At 40.8% G+C, this 23616-nt stretch overlaps 1 protein-coding gene across 5 annotated transcripts in view; it reads left to right on the top strand.

Moving 5' to 3' along the window:
* The window catches only part of CSNK1G3 (casein kinase 1 gamma 3), an 85138-nt gene that overhangs the window by 20400 nt on the left and 41122 nt on the right, over positions 1 to 23616 (top strand). For all 5 annotated transcript variants that reach the window (XM_054714958.1, XM_054714957.1, XM_054714954.1 and 2 more), the window contains exons 4-5: positions 21405 to 21553; positions 23100 to 23334. In XM_054714958.1, coding sequence (XP_054570933.1) covers positions 21405 to 21553; positions 23100 to 23334 — 384 coding nt within the window. The remainder of the gene's footprint in view (positions 1 to 21404; positions 21554 to 23099; positions 23335 to 23616) is intronic.

Below are 23616 nucleotides of genomic sequence, written 5' to 3'. Positions count from 1 at the left end.
GGGGTGGGAGGCCCGCTGGCACCTGCCTTGGCTGGCCTGGGGCCTGCGGGATGGGAGCAGCTCCTGCGTTGAGTGTCTGCCCTCTGGTGGTCAGTATGCGTCATAGCGACCGGTTGTTCCACTGGTCGTTCTGCTGTTTGGTTGATTTGCATATTGGGCTTTTATTATATAGGATAGGACATTTTTGGAGCTTTTTATGTTGGTACTAATATGAGTAGAGATCATTGTGAAAAAATTTAATTTGAGAATATAAGATGAATATAGCTTCTATATTACTACACTTTAGTAATATGTAGTTATTGAAATGACTTATGACATTGTTGGTATGCTGAAAAGTAGCCCATAAAAGATATTTATATCATAATCCCTAGAACTTATAAATGATACCTAGAGCAAAGACTCTGCAGATATTATTAAGTTAATGATTTTGAGATAAGGAGGTTATTCTGGATTATCGAGTAGCCCCTAAATGTAATCACAAATGTCCTTGTAAAAGAGAGGCAGAGGGACATTTTACATTTACAGAAGAGGAGAAGGCAAAGTGATACAGAGGCAGTCATAGGAGTGAGATAGCCCTAAGCCAAGGAATGCTGGCAACCACTAGTAGCTTCATGTAGATTATCTATTAGAACCTCCAGAGGGAGTGTGACTCTGCCTATACCTTGATTCAACCTAGTGAAACTGATTTCAGATTTATGGCCTCTAGAATTGTAGAAAATAAATTGTTGTGGGTTTTATTATTTTTTTGAGCTACAAGTGTGTGGTAATTACAGTGCGGTAGGAAATTAATAAAGGTATATTTTATATAAACTCTAAATCTAAGTGATAATGGATGTGCTGTTGGAAAAAACTAATGAGAAAATTTTCTATTGTATGTTGTATTTCTTTTATGTTAAACTTCTCACAGCACTACATTTTCTCTTCACTAACTATAATGACTTTATATGTACAGGTTCTTATTAGGTAGGGATATTTTGTTTCCTGAGATTTGATAAAATGGAATTTTTTTCATGTCTTTGTAAGTGCATGTTTACATTCTAGTTGGTACAGCTGTTCATGTCTTAATACAGTGGTCGGCAAACTCATTAGTCAACAGAGCCAAATATCAACAGTACAACGATTGAAATTTCTTTTAAGAGTCAAATTTTTTAAACTTAAACTTCTTCTAATGCCACTTCTTCAAAATAGACTCGCCCAGGCCATGGTATTTTGTGGAAGAGCCACACTCAAGGGGCCAAAGAGCCGCATGTGGCTCGCGAGCCGCAGTTTGCCGACCACGGTCTTAATACATTACCAATTTTTTTCTAAGAGCATATTTTCCAAATGAGTGGTCAGTGTGGGGCCAATAAATGGACATTTTGTGTATTAATGTTACTGTTATTATTATTATTATAAGCTTATAATGCTGATAGGCATCCAGGAGTTATTAAAATTATCACTGACAGCTCTAAGCTGTTTGGCTCAGTGGATAGAGTGTCGGCCTGCGGACTGAAGGGTCCTAGGTTCGATTCCGGTCAAGGGCATGTTCCCTGGTTGCGGGCACATCCCCAGTAGGGGGCGTGCAGGAGGCAGCTGATCGATGTTTCTCTCTCATCCATGTTTCTAACTCTCTCTCCCTCTCCCTTCCTCTCTGTAAAAAATCAATAAAATATATTAAAAAAATTATTGCTGACAACAACAATATAAAGTGTAGGGGGATAAAACTAATTGTATGTGAAGCCATGAATATTAGGACTAGCATGTGACAGAAAGCCCTAAAAAGCTAAGTGAAAAAAAAAAGTTTATTGGCTCATGCATGAATAATTTGGAGTACCTATGTATAAGACATTGTATGCAGGACTTCAAATGCTGTGTCACAGGGCGCCTTAAGTTTGTCTCTGTGCTCTGCTGTGTGTATGTGTGTGTAAGCTTCATTCTTTGATTAGCCCTTCTTATGAGAGATGACAGAGGTGGTTACCAATAGCTTAGCAATTATAAAAACACCTCTTTCCTAAAAAAACCAGCAAAAGTTCTGGAACTGAATCTTACTATCTTATTTTGTGCCCCATGCCTTTTCTTGATTTAATCACTCTGAATTTGATTGCCAGATTTAGATCCTGTGCTTATCCCAAGAACTATCTGAAACTCAGGCACTGTGAATGGGGAGAGGTAGTTGCCCAATGAGAAACTGAGGTGTTACCAGAAGAAGCAAGATTGGATGCTGGGAGATAATGACAATAGTTCTATCTACTTAAGTAGTAAAACTACTGTAGAAAAATTGCAATGAATACTTTAATTGGATAAGAATGAATAAGTCAATTTAGAATTTATGGAGTCATTGAATTGAATTCCAAAAGTGCACTCACTTTTATTATCATTTTCTTTGCCATTTTTAACTTTAAAAATTATTAAAAATACATCTTTTACTGCTTGAATGCCATAAGGCTTCAGTACTGCACAACTCCAGGGACCACCACTTACAGGGTACTCTATATGTACAAGGGTGCTCCCCTGTGCTCCATGGGATAGCATTTATGTAGATTGGATATGAATGGTATTGCCCAGAAGTGTGCATTGTGATGACTCTGAAACACTGACAAATGTAAATATTGTCAAATATTTCATATGAATCATGTGAATTTTGGTTACTTGTTAGTATTGTTATCAATAATTAATTAAAAAATATATATTTTATTGATTTTTTACAGAGAGGAAGGGAGAGGGAGAGAGAGTTAGGAACATCGATGAGAGAGAAACATCAATCAGCTGCCTCCTGCATACCCCCCACTGGGGATGTGCCCACAACCGAGCCCTTGACTGGAATCGAACCTGGGACCCCTCAGTCCGCAGGCCGACGCTCTATCCACTGAGCCAAACCAGTCAGGGCTCCATAATTAATTTTTGAAACATTTTTTAGTATCCATGTGAACTTTGAGGAAAGACTGCTGACTTTAAAATAATTTGATTTTGGAATTGATATTTGAAAGGATTATATTTTCAGACTGCTTTTAGTCATAAATGGGCCACTAAGACAATTTAACTTATAATTTACTTATTGTATTTTAGGTATCAATTTAAATAGCAATTGAATCAATATCCAGAATATATAAAGAATTCCTAAAATTTAACAGCAAAAATACAAACATTCAATTAAAAAATGGGCAAAGGAACTTGCATAGACATTTTTCCAAGGAAGATATACAAATGGTCCATAAGCACAGGAAAAGGTGCTCATTATCACTAATCAATAGGGAAATGTAAATAAAAACCACAAAAACATACCACTTCACAGTAATGAAAATCTCTATTATCAAACAAAAAACAAACCAGAAACCAGTTAATAGGTGTTGGTGTGAATGTGCAAAAATTGGGATTTTTGTGCATTGCTGGTGGGAATATAAAATGGCACAGCTGCTCTGAAAAGCAGTGTGACTGTTCCTCAAAAATTTAAACATGGAATTATTATTTAATCCAGCAGTTTCACTTCTGGTCATACACACATGTACAAGCAGGTATTTGTACATCTATTCATAGCTGCATTATTTGCAGTAGCCAAAAGGTCAAAACCAACCAGTGTCTATTGATGGCTGAATGAATAAACAAAATGTAGTACATATACAATTTAATATTATTCAGCCTTAAAAAGGAAGGACATTTTTACACATAATATATGATATATGTGAACCTTGAGGACATTATGCTAAATGAAATAAGCTAATCGCAAAAGGACAAATACTCTGTGATTCCACTTATTTCAGGAACCCAAAATAGATTTATAGTGATAGAAAGCAGGACGGTGTTTGCCATGGGTTAAGGGGAGAGGTGAATGGGAAATATTGTTTAACTAGAGGCCCAGTGCACAAATTTCTTGCACGGGTGGGGTCCATAGCAGCTGCCGGCTGCCGGCTGCCGGCTGCCAGCTGCCGGCCAGGGCTTTCCTTCATTCCGCGCTGCCCCCTGGTGGTCAGCATACATCATAGCGATTGATCGAACTCCCGGTCGGTTGAGGGGACACTTTGCATATTAGGCTTTTATATATAGACTAGAGGCCCAGTGCATGAATTCGTGCACCTTGAAAGGAACTGTGGGCTGCGAGGCTGCGGAAGGCACAGGGGTGGGCCTTGGACCATCCTCCATGCCCCTGCCCTGTCCCTCCCTCCCTGGCCCTGGTCCCCTGTCTTCCGGCAGCCCAACTCCCACTGGTGCCGACCCCACTTGCACCCACTGACGGCAGGCGCGGAGCGATTGAGGCTGGCGCCACTGTCAGCGGGTAGGAGCGGCGGCTGCTGCCCCGATCACCCCTCAGGAGCAGGGGAAGGTGGAAAAGCTCTCAAGGGCAATCAGGGCCAGCAGCTACCATTGGCTCCAGCTGATGGTGCTGAGTGATCTGGACCAGCACCAGGCACCGGCAGCGGGTGCGAGTGGTGGCTCTGGCACCAGCTGCGGGTGCAAGCAGGGCCGGCACCAGCAGCAGGTGTGAGCACCGGGCAGGACCGCAGCGCATGGAAGCAAAGAATTTTAAGTAACCACCAGAGGGTCACCCTGATGACAGCGACCGGCGCCCCGCCTTGGTCTGGTGCCCCCGCTCACCTGCTCCACCATCCCGCTGTGTCCAGCGCCCGCGATGTTCCACACATGCCCCCTGATGGTCAGTGCACGTCATAGAGCCTGGTTGTTCAGTTGTTCTACTGTTTGGTTTATTTGCATATTAGCGTTTTATTATATAGGACTAGGGGCCCAGTGCACAGATTCGTGCACCTTGAAAGGAACTGTGGGCCGTGAGGCTGCGGTGGGCACAGGGGCGGGTCTCAGCCCATCCTCTGCACCCTCACCCGGCCCCTCCCGCCACAGTCCCCAGTCCCTTGGCTGCTGGCAGCCCTGCTCCCACAGCTGCTGCTCCCACAGCCGCCTCTCCCATGCACTGACGGCACCGGCCCTGCTCGCACCTTCTGATGGTGCAGAGCGATTGGGGCTGGCGCCAGCAGTGGGTCGAGTGGCGGCTGCTGCCTTGATTGCCTGTCAGGAGCAGGGGGGAGGTGGAGAAGCCCTCGGGGGCGATTGGGTCCGGCAGCTGCCGCTCGCACCCACTGATGGCACCGAGAGATCGGGACTGGCGCTGGGTGCCAGCAGAGGGCTTCAAGTGGCGGCTCCAGTGCCGGCAGCGGGTGCGAGCGAGGCTATTGCCAGCAGCACATGTGAGAGGCGGCTGCCAGCCCCAATCACCCCTCAGGAGCAGGGGGAGGTGGAGAAGCCCTCGGGGCGATCGGGGCTTGCAGCTGCCGTTCGCACCTGCTGATGGCGACGAGCGATCGGAGCCAGTGCTGGGCGCCAGCAGCGGGTGTGAGTGGGGCCGGCGCTGGCAGCAGGTGCGAGCACCCTGCGGGACTGCAGCGCGTGGGAGCAAGGAATTTTCAATAACCAACAGAGGCTTGCCCTGATGACAGCTACCTGCGCACTGCCTTGGTCTGGTGCCCCTGCTCACCTGCTCCACCATTCCTCCATGGCCGATGCTTGCCATGTTCCGTGTTCTGCCGCCTGCTGCCAACGCCCACCATGTTCCACACACGCCCCTGGTGGTCAGCGCATGTCATAGTGATCAGTTGTTTGGTTGTTCCCTCTTCGGTCTATTTGCATATTAGGGTTTTTTATATATATAGATTAGAGGCCCGGTGCATGAAATTTATGGGTGTGGTTTCTAGGCCTGGCTAGTGATCAAAGTGTGAGCCTCTGGTGTGGTAGGGCAGGTCCCAGCAGACCTCTGGGCCCTGGGCTGCTGCACCTGAGTCCCCGGGCCCCCAAGCGCCCCCCTCCGTCTGAGTCACAGCACCCGAGTCCCCACGTGAAGATGTGATGAGCATGGCCGGATGCCGTGGGCCGGGGTGCAGCGTGGGCCTCTGGGCCACCCTGGGGTGCCACACGAAAGCCGGGCAGGTAGCGTGCACTCTCCCTGCCGGTCTCGCAGACCAGCTCCTGCACGAACCCATGGGGAGCCCGACCAGCCCCTGCGGTCTCGGCAGCTGCGGCCCAGCTCACCCAGAAGACGCCGCATGGGTACAGTTCAGGCTCCTCACGGGCGCCCGGCATCTGAGCGCACGAGGCTTCCTTGGCGTGCAAGACCTGGGGGAGGATAGTAGGGGGAGTGAGAGCGAGCTTGGTGGACACCCTGCATTCTCACCGCACCTCCATCCTCATCTCCCCCGCCCCCAGGTAGCCAGCGAGAGGTTGCAGCGTGTCGCTGACACCCGCCATGTTCCGCACCACCCCCTGGTGGTCAGTGCACATCATAGCGAGCGGTCACACTCCTGGTTGAACGACTGCCTGAGGGGACAATTTGCATATTAGGCTTTTATTATAAAGGATGGGATGGGTAATGGTGGTGATTACACAACAGTATGAATATACCTAATGTCACTGAACTGTAGAATTAAAAATGGTTAAAATGATAATTTTATATAATGTATATTTTACCACAATGAAACATAAATTAAAGAGATTTATTTTCAATTATTTAATGAGATATTTTTGAAAAATATACAATTTATCTAGTTCTGCCTGTGTGGGATTTTTGATCCTCTTATAAAGTCCACATGTCTCTTCTTTTTCTTTAACTTCCCTGACAATATCTTTCTTACTTTGTTCACTAAAACTGTTATATACATACAGTAGAATTGTTCAACTTTATTGCAGTGTGATTATGAGGTTCTGGCCCTTTGTATTACTTAGCTTTCTATGGGATTGGAATATTGTTTTATACCACTATCACTTTCTATGATAGCAAAAATTTAATGTATTGACTAGTCTTGTCACATCCACCCAACATTTATTGAGTAAACTGAAGATCTAGATTTGGGAGTCATCAGCACATAGGTGGTTTTCAAGCCAAGGGAATGGATGAGATCTCCTAGGGGAAATACAGAGAATGATGAGAGAATGATACGGCAGAACTATACTGACTACTGCATTGGATAGGATGAATTTGACTGTCAGTAACAAAAATCACGCAACAGTAGCTTAAATAAGTGAGGGGATGTTATGTGAGGAAAAATAAACAAGGCGTTCTGAAGTGGACAATGTACGGTTGAGATAGCTACTCAGAAGTAAGGAATCAGGCACTCTCTACCTTCCTGCTCCTATTTTTAGTACGTGGCTTTCGTCTTTATGATCCTGGATAGTTTGTACCAGGAGGGAGGGAGGAAAGGATGAAATTACTATCTATATCAGGGTTGGGAAACCTTTTTCCTCTCAAGGTCCATTTGGATATTTATAACATCATTCACTTAATATAATCCACTTGAAACAAATTATGTTGCTATGAAAAAAGACCCTAGATTTATTGAATTTCGAGACCCACCTGCAGTTGCCTTGGCAGACCAAATGATTTTGTGGGTGTTATACAGCCCTCTGGCCATATGTTCCCCACCCCTGATCTATATAAAGATAGCTTCCAATTCTTTATCTCCTGTCTCCATTCTTAAAATCTAGTTATACGTGTATATCCCTACTGGAATCAGAATTCTAATATACCTAGAATTATGCTCCTTACCTTCTTTTCTACTTACTTTTCTAATGATTTTTTTTCTCTCTTCCCAAAAGAACTGTTTTCTTCTCTGGATTTTCTTGTTCCATTGGTGGCACACACATTAAAGCTGAAAATGTCAGTCACCTTTGATTTTGGTCTCTTGGGATAATCAGAAAATTCTGTCAGTTCTGTCTCTTCTCCCAGTCTCCTTGTCAGTTTTCTTTGAATTGGGTCTCCTGTTGTGCATCTCACCTCCTTCTTACCTTCTATTCCTCCTAGAGGGTTATTATTTAGCATGAAGTCCAAATTTCTCTTTCTACTGACTCACTTTTTAGTCACCCTAAACTTACTATTCCTTGAATAGACCTTATTATTTTCATGTCTGTATTCTTTTTTCTGGAATGTCTTCTTTCTTTTTCAATGAATTCCTTCTTTTTTCAGGCCCAGCTAAATGTAACCTCTTTTGCAGTGCATTTTCTTAACATCTGTTTGTTCTCTCCCAAAACACTTTTTCTTGGACCTGAAATTTTTGTGAATGTATCTTTTTTTTTTCTTTTACCATATCATAGTATATTATTATTTGCTTATGTCTATTTCTACCACTAAAATTTGAACTCTTTGAGGGCAGTGAAATATTCATCTTTTTATTCTTGAAACTGAGAATGATCAATAAAGTAGGTCCTTGGTAAATGATTGAAGTGATAAATTCTTAAATGAGAATAATAGACAGTTTTATTAGATATAAAGTTGTGATACAGAATCTCTAAAATTTCCTTTTTAAGTTCTGTGATTGTATGTTTAAAGTTTGATATTTTAATATTTTACAAAATTATTATTAAATTTTGAGTTTTTTATTTCTGACAAAGAAACAGTCATATGATTTCAAAATTTTTAAATTAATTTTATTTTTATTATCTAGTGATTAGGTAAATTTAATTTCTCATTTTAGAGATCTAGAAATAGAAGGAAAAATCAGTAATATTTTTTAAATTAATGGAAATGATAAAGCAAGGAGATATGCAAATGCTTATTTAATGAACTGAATTATACAACTCAGTCATCTAAAAATAAATTACTTTTCAGAGTAGGATTGGTTTTAATGATTAGGTTTAATTTATTTTTTATATACTTTGAAAAAGTTTAGTTGAATTGTTGATACTTTATGAAAATGCTTGGAACATATTTTGAAATTTATAGGGAATTTTTTTTTGAGAACCTGTGATTCTGAGTAATGATTTTTTATGTTAAATGATTTCTTTGACATCAGATGATTTTAAATAGCTGATACTGGGGGAACTTTGCAATTAAATTATTTCATGAAATTTCTTTATCAAGCTGTTATCTTTATCACAGAAAGTAAAATAACTTTTTTTCTGTCATAAATTATTACTTATCAAAGTAGGTAAAATAATCTTTTCTGTCATAAATTACTGTTCATGGCAAATCGCTAACTATAGAAATGACATTAAACATACGGTTTGAAACCATTCATTTTTTATATCATTGTTTCTCAAACAAGTGGCTTGATTTCTTTATGTTTCCTGAGCTATGATGTTCTAAACAATATGCAATTTGATAATAGCAGCAGTGGCTGTTTCTAAAATTATACTTCTGAATAGTATTGCCTTCTAAGAGCTGTTAAAAGAGTTTATCTTCTTTATACTGACTCCTCTGCCTTCTCAGTTTGTGCCTTGTTAAAAGTCAGGATTTATGTGTTTCCTGTGTGTTTTGCTCTGGTTTATAGATACATTTTCACATTTTTTCAATATTATTTAGCTCTGTCTGCTAGCTAAATGAGTGTTGGTAATTCCATAATGGATGGAAATTTTATCATACTATTCACTGTTGATAAACATTGTGTGTAATAGTATTAGCCTTTTAAACATGAGTGTACACATACAGTAATATCTAAAATTCCTTCCACTGAATTGCCAGATTAGATTTTTCTCTGATCATGTCTTAAATTTAAGAAATTCTGTTATTTTTATATAGAAGTATCTGTTTGAGAAAACTGAGAGAAAATATTATAAAAACCTGGAAGGTTAAGTGAATAAACTAATTAGAATATTACCTACAGTATTTTGGTATCAACAAAAATAATGAAGAATACTATGTGAGTAGGTGGTTAGTGAAGACTTAATCTCAGCCTAGATAATAAACAGTTTATGTAGCAGATTCTCAGAGTTCTCTTTTCTATCTTAGATTAATGGCTTTTAGAAGACATCTGAAGTATATATAATAATTCTAATTCTTTATAGAGGACTCTTCTGTATGAGAATTTCTGTAAGTTATGCATTGCTAAACTTTTACTAATTTACTAGAGGCCTGGTGCATGAATTCGTGCACAGGTGGGGTCCCTCTGCGTGGCCTGCAGGGATCGGGCAGAAACCCGCAGTCCAACACTGCCTGCAGCTCCTACCTGCCGCTCCTGCTTATCCTGGCCCCACTGTGCCTGCAGCGGGCTCGCGCCTAATCAGTCCCCAATCGGGAGAGGCTCATGCTGCTGCAGCAGCGCTCACCAGCCATGAGCCCTGTGTCTGGCGCCCTCCCAAGGGGAGTGGCCTGCGGGATCAGGCTGAAACCGGCTCTCCAACATCCTCTGAGGGGTCCCAGATTGCGAGAGGGTACAGGTCAGGCTGAGGGACCTCACCGGTGCACGATCAGGCCGTGGAGGAACCGCAGGAGGGCTCTAGGGCATGTCCGGCCCATCTCGTTCAGTCCCGATGGGCCAGCCCCCAGCAGCAAGCTAACCTACTGGTCGGAGCATCTGCCTCCTGGTGGTCAGTGCACGTCATAGCAACTGGTCGACCTGTTGACTTTCTGCTCCCTGGTGGTCAGTGCATGTCATAGCGAGCAATTGAGCAGCCATAGCATATCATTAGCATATTACACTTTGGTTGTTGGGTTGTTCTACCAATTGGTTGTTCAGTCTATTTGCATATTACTCTTTTATTATATAGGACTAGAGGCCCAGCGCGTGATTGAAATCGCGCGAGGAGGCACCCCGCCTCCTGCTGTGCGAGGAGGCACCCCATGGGGGGCTGGGACCCGCGCCTGACTCGCATTGTCCCCTGAGCCCCCTGCCTGTGTCTGCTCTGGGGCCACCCAAGCCGCCATGCTGGCTCAGGTTGGCCCCCCGTCTCTGTCTCCGTCTCCGCTCCGGTCCTCACCTGCGCGCGCAACCTCCTCCTGTCCGGTCATGACCCGTTATGGCATCCTGGCCTAATTTGCGTATTACCTCTTTATATGTATGTATGTATGTATGCATGTGTGTGTGTGTGTGTGTGTGTGTATGTATATATATACTAGAGGCCCGGTGCACGAAATTCGTGCACGGAGGGGGGTTGTCCCTCAGCCCAGCCTGTACCCTCTCCAATCTGGGACCCCTCAAGGGCAGTCGGACATCCCTCTCACAATGCAGTACTGCTGGCTCCCAACTGCTTGCCTGCCTGCCTTCCTGATTGCCCCTAACCGCTTCTGCCTGTCAGCCTGATCACCCCCTAACCTCTCTGCTGCCAGCCTGTTTGCCCCCAACTTCCCTCTTCTGCCGGCCTGGTTACCCCTAACTGCCCTCTCCTGCAGGGTTGATCACTTCCAACTGCCCTCCCCTGCAGGCCTGGTCCCTCTCAACTGCCCTCCCTTGCAGGCCAGGTGCCTCCCAACTGCCCTCTCCTGCTGGCCATCTTGTGGTGGCCATCTTGTGTCCACATGGGGGCATGATCATTGACCACATGGGGGCAGCTATATTGTGTGTTGCAGTGATGATCAATCTGTATATTACTCTTTTATTAGATAGGATAGAGGCCTGGTACAGGGGTGGCGGCCAGCTGGTTTGCCCTGAAGGGTGTCCCTGATCAGGGTGGGGTTCCCTTGGGGCGTGGGGCGGCCTGAGCGAGGGGCCTGTGGTGGTTTGCAGGCTGGCCACGCCCCCTGGCAACACAAGCGGAGGCCCTGGTATCTGGAATTTATTTTCCTTCTACAATTGAAACTTTGTAGCCTGGAGCAGAGCCAAGCCTGGGGCTCCCTCCGAGGCCTGAAGCCATTTGTGTTGGGGTTATAATTGAAACTTTGTTGCCTTAAGTGGGTGGGCCTGGCCAGGGTGTGTGGAAAGCTTTGCTTCCCCTGTTGCCGGCGACAACCCTGGCCTGCTCTCTCAAGCTCCATTCTGCGGCCATTTGTTTGAATTTGTTTACCTTCTATAATTGAAACTTTGTAGCTTGAGTGGAGGCTTAGGCCTGCAACGGCTGGCAGAAAGCTTGGCTTCCTCTGTTACCTAGGAAACCTTGCTCTCTGTGGCTGTAGCCATCTTGGTTTGGGTTAATTTGCATACTCGCTCTGATTGGATGGTGGGCGTGGCTTGTGGTGTGGCTTATGGGTGTGTCGGAGGTATGGTCAATTTGCATATTTGTCTATTATTAGATTATATATGTATATATACTAGAGGCCTGGTGCACGAAATTCGTGCATGGGGGTGTGTCCCTCAGCCCAGCCTGCACCCTCTCCAATCTGGGACCCCTCAAGGGATGTCCGACTGCCCGTTTAGGCCCGATCCTACTGGGATCGGGCCTAAACGGGCAGTCGGACATCCCTCTCACAATCCAGGACTGCTGGCTCCCAATTGCTCGCCTGCCTGCCTTCCTGATTGCCCCAACCGCTTCTGCTTGCCAGCCTGATCACCCCCTAACCACTCCCCTGCCAGCCTGATTGATGCCTAACTGCTCCCCTGGCAGCCTTATTGCCCCTAACTGCCCTCCCCTGCAGGCCTGGTCACCCCTAACTGCCCTCCCCTGCAGACCTGGTCCCCCCTAACTGCCCTCCACTGCAGGCCTGTTCACCCCTAACTGCCCTCCCCTGCAGGCCTGGTCACCCCTAACTGCCCTCCCCTGCAGACCTGGTCACCCCTAACTGCCCTCCACTGCAGGCCTGGTCCCCCCAACTGCTCTCCCCTGCAGGCCTGTTCCCCCCCAACTGCTCTCCCCTGCAGGCCTGGGTCTCCCCCAACTGCCCTTCCCTGCAGGCTTGATAGCCCTCAACTGCCCTCCCTTGCAGGCCTGGTCCCTCCCAACTGCCCTCCCCTGCTGGCCTGATTGCCCTCCCCTGCAGGCCTGATCCCTCCCAACTGCCCTCCCCTGCTGGCCTTCATGTGGCGGCCATCTTGTGTCTGCATGGGTGCAGTCATCTTTGACCACATGGGGGCATCCATCTTGGGTGTTGGAGTGATGGTCAATTTGCATATTACTCTTTTTATTAGATAGGATAGATATGTGAATATAGGTGTGCATTGGTACTAGAAGATGGAAGTGTACAAAGTTCTTTCGTTATAGTTTATGGAGAATGTGCACATTTAGGAATGCTATGAATTCTTGAAATATGTTTGGTTTGTATGGTATAGGTATTAGGATTGTTGTATATTATAGGGTAATTATAGTATTTTTAGAGATTAATTAATCACATAAGAATCTTAAAAAAGAAACCATACTTTTTGAATAGGATATGACTAAATGGAGATAAAAGATTTAATTTTCTAAAATACAGCATCATTTTTGTTATTTCCTATTTAATATTAAAAAGAAAGAAAGCAAAAAGCCATGTAAAACAACATGTTGATTTTATATTTCATGTTTTATTTTAGACTTAAATATAAAGTAGCACATTGTTAGAAGAAAAAGTTTATAATCTTAAAGCTTGGGGTAAAAATGATACAATTCATTTTTTTCTTAATTATTTAGGCCCAAAGATGATAATAACTGAATAATGAATAATATATCATATTATCATGATATTCATTGAATATTTAATATAATAAAGAATACTTGTGATGTTATTTTTTAATGTTCTTTAAAATTTAGAATAATTTCTAATGTATAAATAGAATTACCACAAGAACTATTGCTTCTTTTTTACAGTTGGGGTGGCTTTATTCCTTTTATTTGAGGTTAAGTGGTAGAGTTTTACTACTAATTGTGGGTGCTGTGGTATTGGGACGTGGAAAGGGATTCCTACATTAATGGAGTAACTTTTACCAAGTCTGGAACTCATGGCACCTGTTTGTTCATATCAGAGCTTAAAATTTTTGGGTCTCAGTGTCCTTTTATACCCCTAAAACTTTTTGAGGATCTCAGAGAACTTTTTCTTTTATGAGTTATAGCTGTTGATAGTTACCATTTGAAAAATTAAAATAGAAATATAAAAATATTGCCACATTAATTCATTGAAAAATAACAATATTTTAAAATCACAACTGACTATATATTCCAAGTAAGAAAAAGTGAGAAAAGTGGCCTTGTTTTACATATTTTGGACATCTCTTTAATATCTGGCTTAATAGAAAACAGCCAAGTTCTCATATCTTCTTCATTCATTCAGTCCATTGTCAAATTATGTCATATAGCTTCTGGAAAACTGACTACTTAAAAGGTAAATAACATCTTAGTGTTATTATAAAAGTAATTTGATGTCAGTGACCTCCTGAAACGGTCTCATGGACCATCTACATCTGTCCCCAAGTATTTCCAGACCATATGTTGAGAACTGCTGAGCTAGGAGTATAAGCATTTATGCTAAAGGTTAAGAATGCCTTAAAGTAAAACTGCTTTGGAAAAGAACATAGCCTATGTGATAATTCTATACTTAGTATTTGTAATCAGATTTTAAGTTTTCTTAACTAGATCTGTAAATTTTAAATTTTCTAACAAGAATATTAATTTTTTTGTTGTTCTTTCTCCAACATGAATACTACTGAACCTGAAAATGGAAAGAAACACCCTGATATTATTTCTTTTAATGATATGCTTAACTCTCACCTACTTATAACGAACTGAAGTATTTCAATGCCTAGCTCACAGTACTAAGTACTCTTTAAGAGTATTAGACCTCCTTATGTTGTTTTGTGACATAAATTAATGTTATTTGACACTTAAATGGAATGCTGAAATATAAAATGAAATGTTTAGTAAAATTAATTTGGGTAGAGTATGTGTAAGATTGCATTTTCAAATAATATGTGATTTTTGTATTCGTGCCCATTGTTGAGCTTTGCTTGGGAAAAATAAAATACGCTTGTCTTGAAAAGTGGAGATGCTAATAAGCATCCCTGAAAAATACTGATGTTGGAAATTATCAGAACTTTGATGAATTCACAATGGGTGGCTTTTTATAGTAGTTTCAAAAAATAATTTTAGAATAATAGGAATTGGGTGGAGTAAAAGTTTATAGTTGAAATTTCACTAGATATAAGAACAAATACAAAAGCTTGCTCTTGCCCATGAGTTGGATTGCATCCATGCAATTCAGTAGCCAAATACTTTGATCAAGAGACAGCTAGTAACTTAACACCTTCATTACTCTTCCTGCTAAGCCTTCTTTCTGAGCCTTTCTCTTCTCTGTTACCCTCTTTTCCCTTACCTCTCCCACTTCCAAAAACACTTCCTTGTGGTCTTGACTACCATATTTATATTGCTGTGATTGTTTTGTTTTGTTTTTGATTAGCATACTCCCTAGCCCTGTTTGTTAGAAAACAACACAGACCTGCCTTTGGAAATGAAATCTAGTTTGTTCTTTACAGAGCTTGCTTTATATTCGTGATTTTAAAAAAAATATATAACTCTTGATTTTATATTTCAGTGACATAAAATTTGTGTTGAAATACATTATCAATAGTTATCTATAAAGTTTATATATTCATTGACTCACAAAACAGTATGTATCTCAAGGAGTCATTCAGAGCTAGGTCATCTTTTTTTCACCAATGATTTGTACTGAGTCATATTTTAAGGTAAAATTACATTGCATGATAAAGCTGAGGTATTTTCATTCATATTGGAGACTCAATGTTTAAATTTACTCACAGAAATATAATGCTATTTATGGGACTTAGTCATTTTGGATAATGTAGAGATACATAATTCTGAGACACTTTGAGATACATAATTTTGAGACACTTTGAAACCATTAAAGAAAGAAAATTTTGGAGAAAATTGAAATAGCTCATTTTTGTCCCTTTGCTGACCTTTTTCATGGTGTTATTTTAGAAACCCAAAGGTATGGTATGCATATCACTTGTTTGAATGAACATGTTAGACATGTTACATGTTATACATTCTCCTCCCAACAGTGAGCTGGCTTACTTGAAGTAAAGCAGAACAGACTTACTTATGCATACCTTCCCTTGGCTATGAGAAATTCTATGGGAATAATTATGAATTTGGGTCATGCTTCAGAGATAGTGTGAAAAGAGGAGACTTGAAGGTTGGGTAAAAACAAAAGTTTGACAACTTGGATGGCAGAACTAGGGTAGAAATTTTTTGAAATGCAACCTTAGAAGTTTTCAAACCAAGTGAGGCAGAGTAAATGTGGGCCTTAGTGTGGATCTATTTATTCCTTCTATTAGGGAGTTATGGTGGGAAGGGAGAGGAAGCTAGACTTACATTATAGTCTGAATAGTATACTTTGCTTCATTCCTAAGTACTCCAAAATGAAGTTAATAGTTAAGAATAGAGGCAAGGCTATATATATAACTTTGAATATTAGGGAGGAGAGTATTTGAGAAATACTAGCTCAGTTACAATTAATGTGTGGATTAAGTAAATATGGTCTAAATCTTCTTCTAATTCAAGTTTTTTTTTTGTGGTCCCAAAAGAATTTTTAAAATGTGCATTTTATTCCTGATTGTAAAGGTAGCGTGTGTTTTTCAGAACAATTTAGAAAAGTTTAAGAAATATAAAAGAGAAAGTAGAAATCACTTGTGCTTCCAAAATGGGTATGACATATTTTGCCTAATTAGTCCAGGGTTGGTGGATGTTTAGGTAGTTCCCTGTTGTTGTTTTTTACTGTTACAAGCAGTGCAGCTTCAACGTCACTGTATCAATACTTTTGCTTACTTTGAAAAGGGAAAGGCAAATTCCTCCAAAAATGTACCGGTTCATATTCTCGTCAACAAGGTTTTAACTCACAACTTTGTAAACCTTGATTAATAAATTAACTTTTAAATTATTAATATTCTTTTGATACTATACCAAAACTTCACAGGTGATTGTTTTTCTTGTTTTTATTTTTAATCACCTGAGAATGTTTTTTCATTGGCTTTTATTTTTATTTATTTTTTAAAAATATGTTTTTTATTGATTTCAGAGAGAGAAAGGAAGAGGGAGAGAGAGATAGGAACATCAATGATGAATTTCATCAATCTGCTGCCTCCTGTATGCCCCCTGGCAATTGAGCCTGCAACCCAGGCTTGTGCCCTGATGGGGAATCAAATCATGACCTCCTGGTTCATGGGTTCACCCTCAACCACTGAGCCACATCAGTTGGGCTTCCGTTGATTTTTAATACAGAGTGGAAGGGAGGAAGGAGAGGGGGAGATAGGGAAGAAGAGAGAGAGAGAGAGAGAGAAAGAGGGAGATGAGAGAGACACATGGATTGGTTGCCTCCCACATGCGCCCTGCAGCGGGCGTGGAGCATGCAACCAAGGCACATGCTCTAGCCTGGGAATCACACCCATGACCCTCTGTCCTCGGGCTGATGTTCTAACCACTGAACAAAATGGTTAGTGCAGGGGATTGATTCTTAAAGGTCAGTTGCAGTGTAGAGTTAGAAACCATATTAAAAAAAAAACTTTTTCTGTTCTCTCTTACAATAATATCCATCATACTTTTAATAGATCAATTACTTGTGCATGATTTTGTAAATATATGCATTGGTGATTTGGAAAATACTGGTTCATTAAGTTATTTCAAATAATGATACATTTCATTACCAAATTTAAATTGTAATAGTATCATCACAAGTTTTATCAGAAACTTGTGATGATACTATTTGTTTAAGTATTGCAGAAGCTTTCAGGTTCATCTTGGCAGATATAAATTTTGCAAAATCCTAAATTTTACTTGAAAACATGAACTTTATTGTTGGTATCAAATAGGAACAGGTATTTTAAGTTTTCTTAAATCAACAGACTCTGTTCATTTTCGAAATGCCTTTTATTTCTTTTTCTTTTTGCTTCATTGCATTGTTGAACAGAAGAGGTGAAAGTGGACAGACATCCTTTTCTTGTTCCTAGTCTTTCACCTTCAGGTCTGATGCTAGCTGGGAGTTTTTATAGATGCCTTTACCAGGTTGAGGACCTTCTATTCCAAATCTGCTGAGAGCTATGTCAGATGCTTTTTCAGCATCTATTAATGTGAACTAATGCTTTTTCACATTTAATCTGTCATTATGGTGAGTGACATTGATGGATTTCTAAATAATAACCTAAACTTGCTTTCCTGGGTTAAATCATCCTTGATCATGGCACCTTGTTCACACATAATCTGTATGTCTAACCCAGTCCCGAAAAGATATAGTGGATGCTCAAAAAGCATTTGTTGAATTGATTAAGACAAATTTCTTAAGTGGTTTTCCATTTTTAGAAACCTTTGAAAACATTTGAAAAAAGTCAGTCTTTTAATAAACCAAAATATGTTGCTACCTTATTCAGTGATCATTACACAACAACTTTAACTACTAGAAATATAGATGGTGACTCAGGAGGAAGTAGAAAAGCCTTTGACAGTCCTTCCATTCAATTACTTCAGACCTGTTTATTTTTATATTCTATATATAGTTCTAACAAGCTTGATGATCTGGTTTCCTTTTACCCAGATCAGAAGCAACAAACTAAAGGGTGGAAATGAGTTATTAGAGATTGCTAAAATTAAAAAATTCCCATAGTATAGAGAGGAAAATGTCTCTGTAGAAATAATTTTAAAAGCTTAGTAGCTGAGGGCTGTTCATAAGTCTTAATTGCCACTCTCGGCTCTTAATGTATGTAGCTTTGTAAAAGCAGTATTTTAGAGTTGGAATAAACTTTAGTGAGCCTCTCATCCACTTTCATACATGTGAGGGGTAGGTGACACACATATGATAAGAGTGGCTTTGGTAAGAGTGATTCATACATACTACGACACACTACAGTAGTGATTCCCAGTGGCAGTTCTGTGTGTGTGTATGTGTGTGTGTGAGAGAGAGATAGACGAGAGAGAGAGAGAGAGAGAGAGAGAGAGAGAGAGAGAGATAGATAGAGAGATATGGGGGTGCTGACATATACACATGGGCATGTATGGGAATCTCTGTTTCTGGGAGGAGGCCATGTATGCAATTTGAACTTGTCCCCTTCCCTTCATGCCCGCCCTGATTATATTATCTTACCTCCTTATCTTCAGATGTTCTGCTACCTCACTCAGATTCACATTTGAGAAACACTGGTCTTATCCAAACTAGTAATCTATACTAATAAAAGGGTAATATACTAATTAGACTGGGAGACCGTCCGGGAGACCTTCCGGACGTCCTTCCGGACAAAGCCATGGTGTGGGGCCAAGGCAGAGGCGGTTAGGAGCGATCAGGCCAGGAGGGGATGGCAGTTAGGGGGTGATCAGGCCGGCGGGGGGGGGGGGGGGGCGGGCAGTTGGGGGTGAGCAGGCCGGCAAGGGGGGCCAGTTGGGGTGAGCAGGCCAGCAGGGGCAGCAGTTGGGGGTGATCAGGCCAGCAGGGGGGGGGGCAGTTGGGGGCGAGAAGGCCAGCAGGGGGGGCAGTTGGGGGTGAGCAGGCCAGCAGGCAGAGTGGTTAGGGGCAATCAGGCAGGCAGGCAGGTGAGCGGTTAGGAGCCAGTGGTCCCAGATTGCAAGAGGGATGTCTGACTGCCGGGATTGGGCCTGAACTGGCAGTCGGACATCCCCTGAGGGGTCCCAGATTGGAGAGGGTGTAGGCCGGGCTGAGAGACCCCCCCCCACCCCTGTGCACGAATTTTATGCACCGGGCCACTAGTCCTATATAATAAAAGGCTAATATGCAAATAGACCAAATGGCAGAACAACTGAACAACCGGTCGCTATGACGTATGCTGACCACCAGGGGCGCATGCGGTACATGGCGGGTGTCAACAGTAGGTGGCAGATCATGGAACATGGAGGGTGTCGGCTGCGGCGGGATGGTGGAGCAGGTGAGTGGGGTGCCAGACCAAGGCAGGGTGCCAGTCGCTGTCATTGGGGTGAGCCTCTGGTGGTTACTGAAAATTCTTTGCTCCCGCGTGCCGCAGTCCCACCTGGTGCTCGCACCTGCTGTTGGCACCAGCCCCGCTCGCACCAGCTGCAGGTGCCCGGTGGTGGCAGGAGTGGGGCTGCAGGCAGACAGGACCGGGGGCCACGGTGGGAGGGGCCAGGTGGGGGCGTGGAGGATGGGCTGAGACCCGTCCCTGTGCACACCGCAGCCCCAGAGCCCACAGTTCCTTTCAAGGTGCACGAGTTTGTGCATTGGGCTTCTAGTACTATAGATAAGCCAATGCAAGCCTCCTTGAGAGGTTAAATGGTTAATATTGGGATAAACCAGTGATGGTGAACCTATGACACGTGTGTCAGCACTGACACGCGTAGCCATTTCTGATGACACGCGGCCGCATGCCAAGGATGAAACATTTGCTGCTCTTGAGGATGAAACATTTGCGACTAGAGTCTTGGAGTTAGTTTTTCCTCAAAGTGACACACTACCCAAGTTATGCTCAGTTTTTTGGCGAAGTTTGACACACCAAGCTCAAAAGGTTGCCCATCACTGGGATAAACTATGAAACTCGTAGTCCTGGCTTCTATTTGAATGTTTTCTGTTATGCCCCTGCAATAAATATTCACAATGATAGAGGAAACAGAGAATAAAGTTGTGTTTCCCAAGCTCTTTACTTAAAAAAATGGGAAGGATTTATTCAAAAGATATTTTCCCTTCTAAAAATCCTATACCACTTGTAAGTAAAACTGAGACATTTAAGATGGGAGAAGTTCATTTTCTCATGATGAATAGATAAATGCAGTGTTAAGATAAATTGATCATCTATTTATATTTGTTACTTGGGAGTCTTATAGTTCTAAAAATACAGATGATTTCTGTGCATTTAGACTTTAAATTTGGAGTTTGATTAGTTTGTATTGTTGAATAATGAATTATTCAGTAACTGGTGGCAAGATCTTACTATCTGCCAATTTCCAAGGGTCAGGAGCCCAGGCATGGCTTAGCTGGGTCCTCTTTTGAGGGTCTTGCCTGGCTGAAATCAAGATGTAAACCCAGATTGCAATCTTACCTGAGGCTCAGTCCTCTTCCTAGCTCACTGGCTTTTATTCAGTTCTTCATGGCTGTGGGACCAAGTCCTTCAGTTCCTAGAGCCTTCCCATCATTTCCTGGCATATGATTTTCTCCAAAACATGGTAGTTTGCTTCTTTAAGGTCAACAGGAAAGCTTTTCTGTGCTTTGAATCTGAAGGTCTCTGACTTCTAGACCCTCTTTTTAAGGGACTTAGCTGATTAGGTTAGGCCCACCAGAATACTTTTGATTAATTTAAAGTCCACTGATAGGGGTATTAATTATATCACCTTTGCCATATAACATAACCTGATCACAAGTGAAATCTGGGGATTTTGCCCACACTTAGAGGGAGGAGATTGTGCAGGGTGTATACGCCAGAGGATGGGACTCTTGGAGGCTGATCTTAGCATTATGCCTACCACAGTGCTATGAAAGAGAACAGTGACTCTTTTGTTCAGTGAAAATCAAATCTTTCCTAGGTGCCAAGCATTTCTCTAGGTCATGGAAATATAAGACTAAAATGCCCAGTTCCTGTCTTTGATGAGGTGGTAGAGACCAACAATGAAGCACTGTTTGTAATGTAGTTCAATCATGCAGCTGCTGTGGAAGTGTAACCAGGCTACACTCTAGTAGGAGAAGGTTGGGTCAGGAAAAGTTTATTGTATCCATGGGAAATGTAAAACTCCTGCTGTAGTTCTTGAAACTACAAAATTAATTTCTTAATTGAATTTTCTAGGAAGAAAAGTTTGATATTGCAGACGAGGAAATTATTAAAATCTTTTCTTCTTCTCCCCCCCCTCAGATGGTATACCTCAAGTTTACTATTTTGGCCCTTGTGGTAAATACAACGCTATGGTGCTGGAACTGCTGGGACCTAGTTTGGAAGATTTGTTTGATTTGTGTGATAGAACATTTTCTCTTAAAACAGTTCTCATGATAGCTATCCAACTGGTAAGTAAAGCAGGGTGCTTTGAAGTCATTTGAACAATTGTGTGGTTCTTTAGTCACAAATTTATATTAAAAGTTTCAAGTTTTGCTACATTATCTTGCAGAGCATTCAACTTAATACAAATGTTTCTGCTTTCATATTGTCTTTTTAGGATGCATTTAACTTAAAATAACTGAATCAGGTGTAGTATTTTATTTTTATGAAATAATTAATATTTTATTGCTTTAAGATCAGAATACTCAGTTTGAGAATTAAGTTGTTTCTAGCACTTTTCATTTAGAAGATGAATACTTAGAAAAGAAAACCCTCAAAAACATGGATTATAAATCTTTGTAATAAATTCTGGTGGCTGAGAAAAAGAGGTAACAAACTAATGAAAAGTTTTCTAAATTATTTAAATTTTAGTGAACCTGTGGGAAAACAAATTTAGAGGATGATTTTAAGGCAATTTTGAAATAAATGTCAATAGAAATGTGCTGCAGAAGTCTTAAAGTTGTTTTTTTCTATTGACTCATTAATTCCACTTCTATAAATTGGTCCTATGGAAGTATTCAGCTGTACTTAAAGGTTTTTGTACAAGGATATTTATAATAAAGTGGAAACAACCAAAATGTACAGAAATAACAGGATTAGTTGAATAGGTTGTTAATAGCCATATAATAGTAAAGTATGCATTTAAAATAATACATACTTTTAATGCAAAGTGTGTATTAAATGAAAGTTTCATGACCTGGAAAATGCTCATAATATGTCATTAACTAAAAGTATAGGCTATAAAATATTATATATTATATGATCCAAAATTTGTTAACCACTAGAATGGCCTGAGTTTACAGTATATTTATATTGCATTGTCAGTCATGATTACCACTAAATGATGCAATTTTATTTTATTTGTAATGTTCTATTTTGTGACAGTTTGTACACTGAACATTATTTGAGAATGTGTAAAACAATAAAAATGTACTGTATCATTATTAGAGTATATTTGAAAATTTTAAAGTTTTAAGATCTTTTAAAATGTTTCATACCTAAGGAAAATGTAAAAAAAAACAAGTTACAAAAAGAAGATTTACTAAAGGGTACTCTGTTAATTGTTTTTATTTAACAGTTTAGACTTTTTAAGTTTTTAAAATATAATTGTAAAAGTTGCTTGATTATTTAACTGATGAGGGAGAATAAACTGCAACTTTGTGAATATGTCTTTATATTTTTAAGTTCAAGATTTAGTATTGGTAAAGCTTTTCGATTTTATGATATAGCATTATCTTAAAATGTTGATTAAATCAGGCTTACTGATTTGAAAGGAATTCATAAAATTCAAACATGTTCATTTATAAGTGACATTAATAGTAAAAGCAAAGAATTTTAATTATAATCAGATATATATTTGAGAAACTATAGATTGATAAGTTACTTTTAAAGGGTTGAAACAATTTCTGATTTTTTAATGTTTTTATTATGAAAGTTGTCTTTCCTCTATCATGCTTTTTTATGCTAGTCAAAGCTTAAAATAAAGTTTATCTTCCTTCTCTTTTTAAAATCAAGATTTCTCGTATGGAATATGTTCATTCAAAGAACTTGATATACAGAGATGTAAAACCTGAGAACTTCTTAATAGGACGACCAGGAAATAAAACCCAGCAAGTTATTCATATTATAGATTTTGGTTTGGCGAAGGAATATATTGATCCAGAGACAAAGAAACACATACCATACAGAGAGCACAAGAGCCTTACAGGAACAGCTAGATATATGAGCATAAATACACATTTAGGAAAAGGTATGTGTACCTTTTGTTTAAATTCAGTAACTATGCTAACGGTGTGAGTTTTAATATTTGTTATTATGGTTCAGTTTTTGCAAGTTACAACTGCTTTTATTATAATTTTTATTTATCACATCTAGCTAGAGTTTACTTTTATTTATATTTAATAAAACATTTATTTATTTATTTAACTTTATTTTTAAAAATACATTTTTGTTTATTTCAGAGAGGAAGGAGAGGGAGAGAGAGATAGAAACATCAATGATGAGAGAGAATCATTGATCCGCTGCCTCCGCA

Source organism: Eptesicus fuscus, chromosome 4 (genome assembly GCF_027574615.1).
Source record: "Eptesicus fuscus isolate TK198812 chromosome 4, DD_ASM_mEF_20220401, whole genome shotgun sequence".
In the NCBI taxonomy this organism is placed as follows: domain Eukaryota; kingdom Metazoa; phylum Chordata; class Mammalia; order Chiroptera; family Vespertilionidae; genus Eptesicus; species Eptesicus fuscus.
Note: the sequence above shows the minus strand (reverse complement) of the source record. Positions and strands in the feature narration are given on the sequence as shown.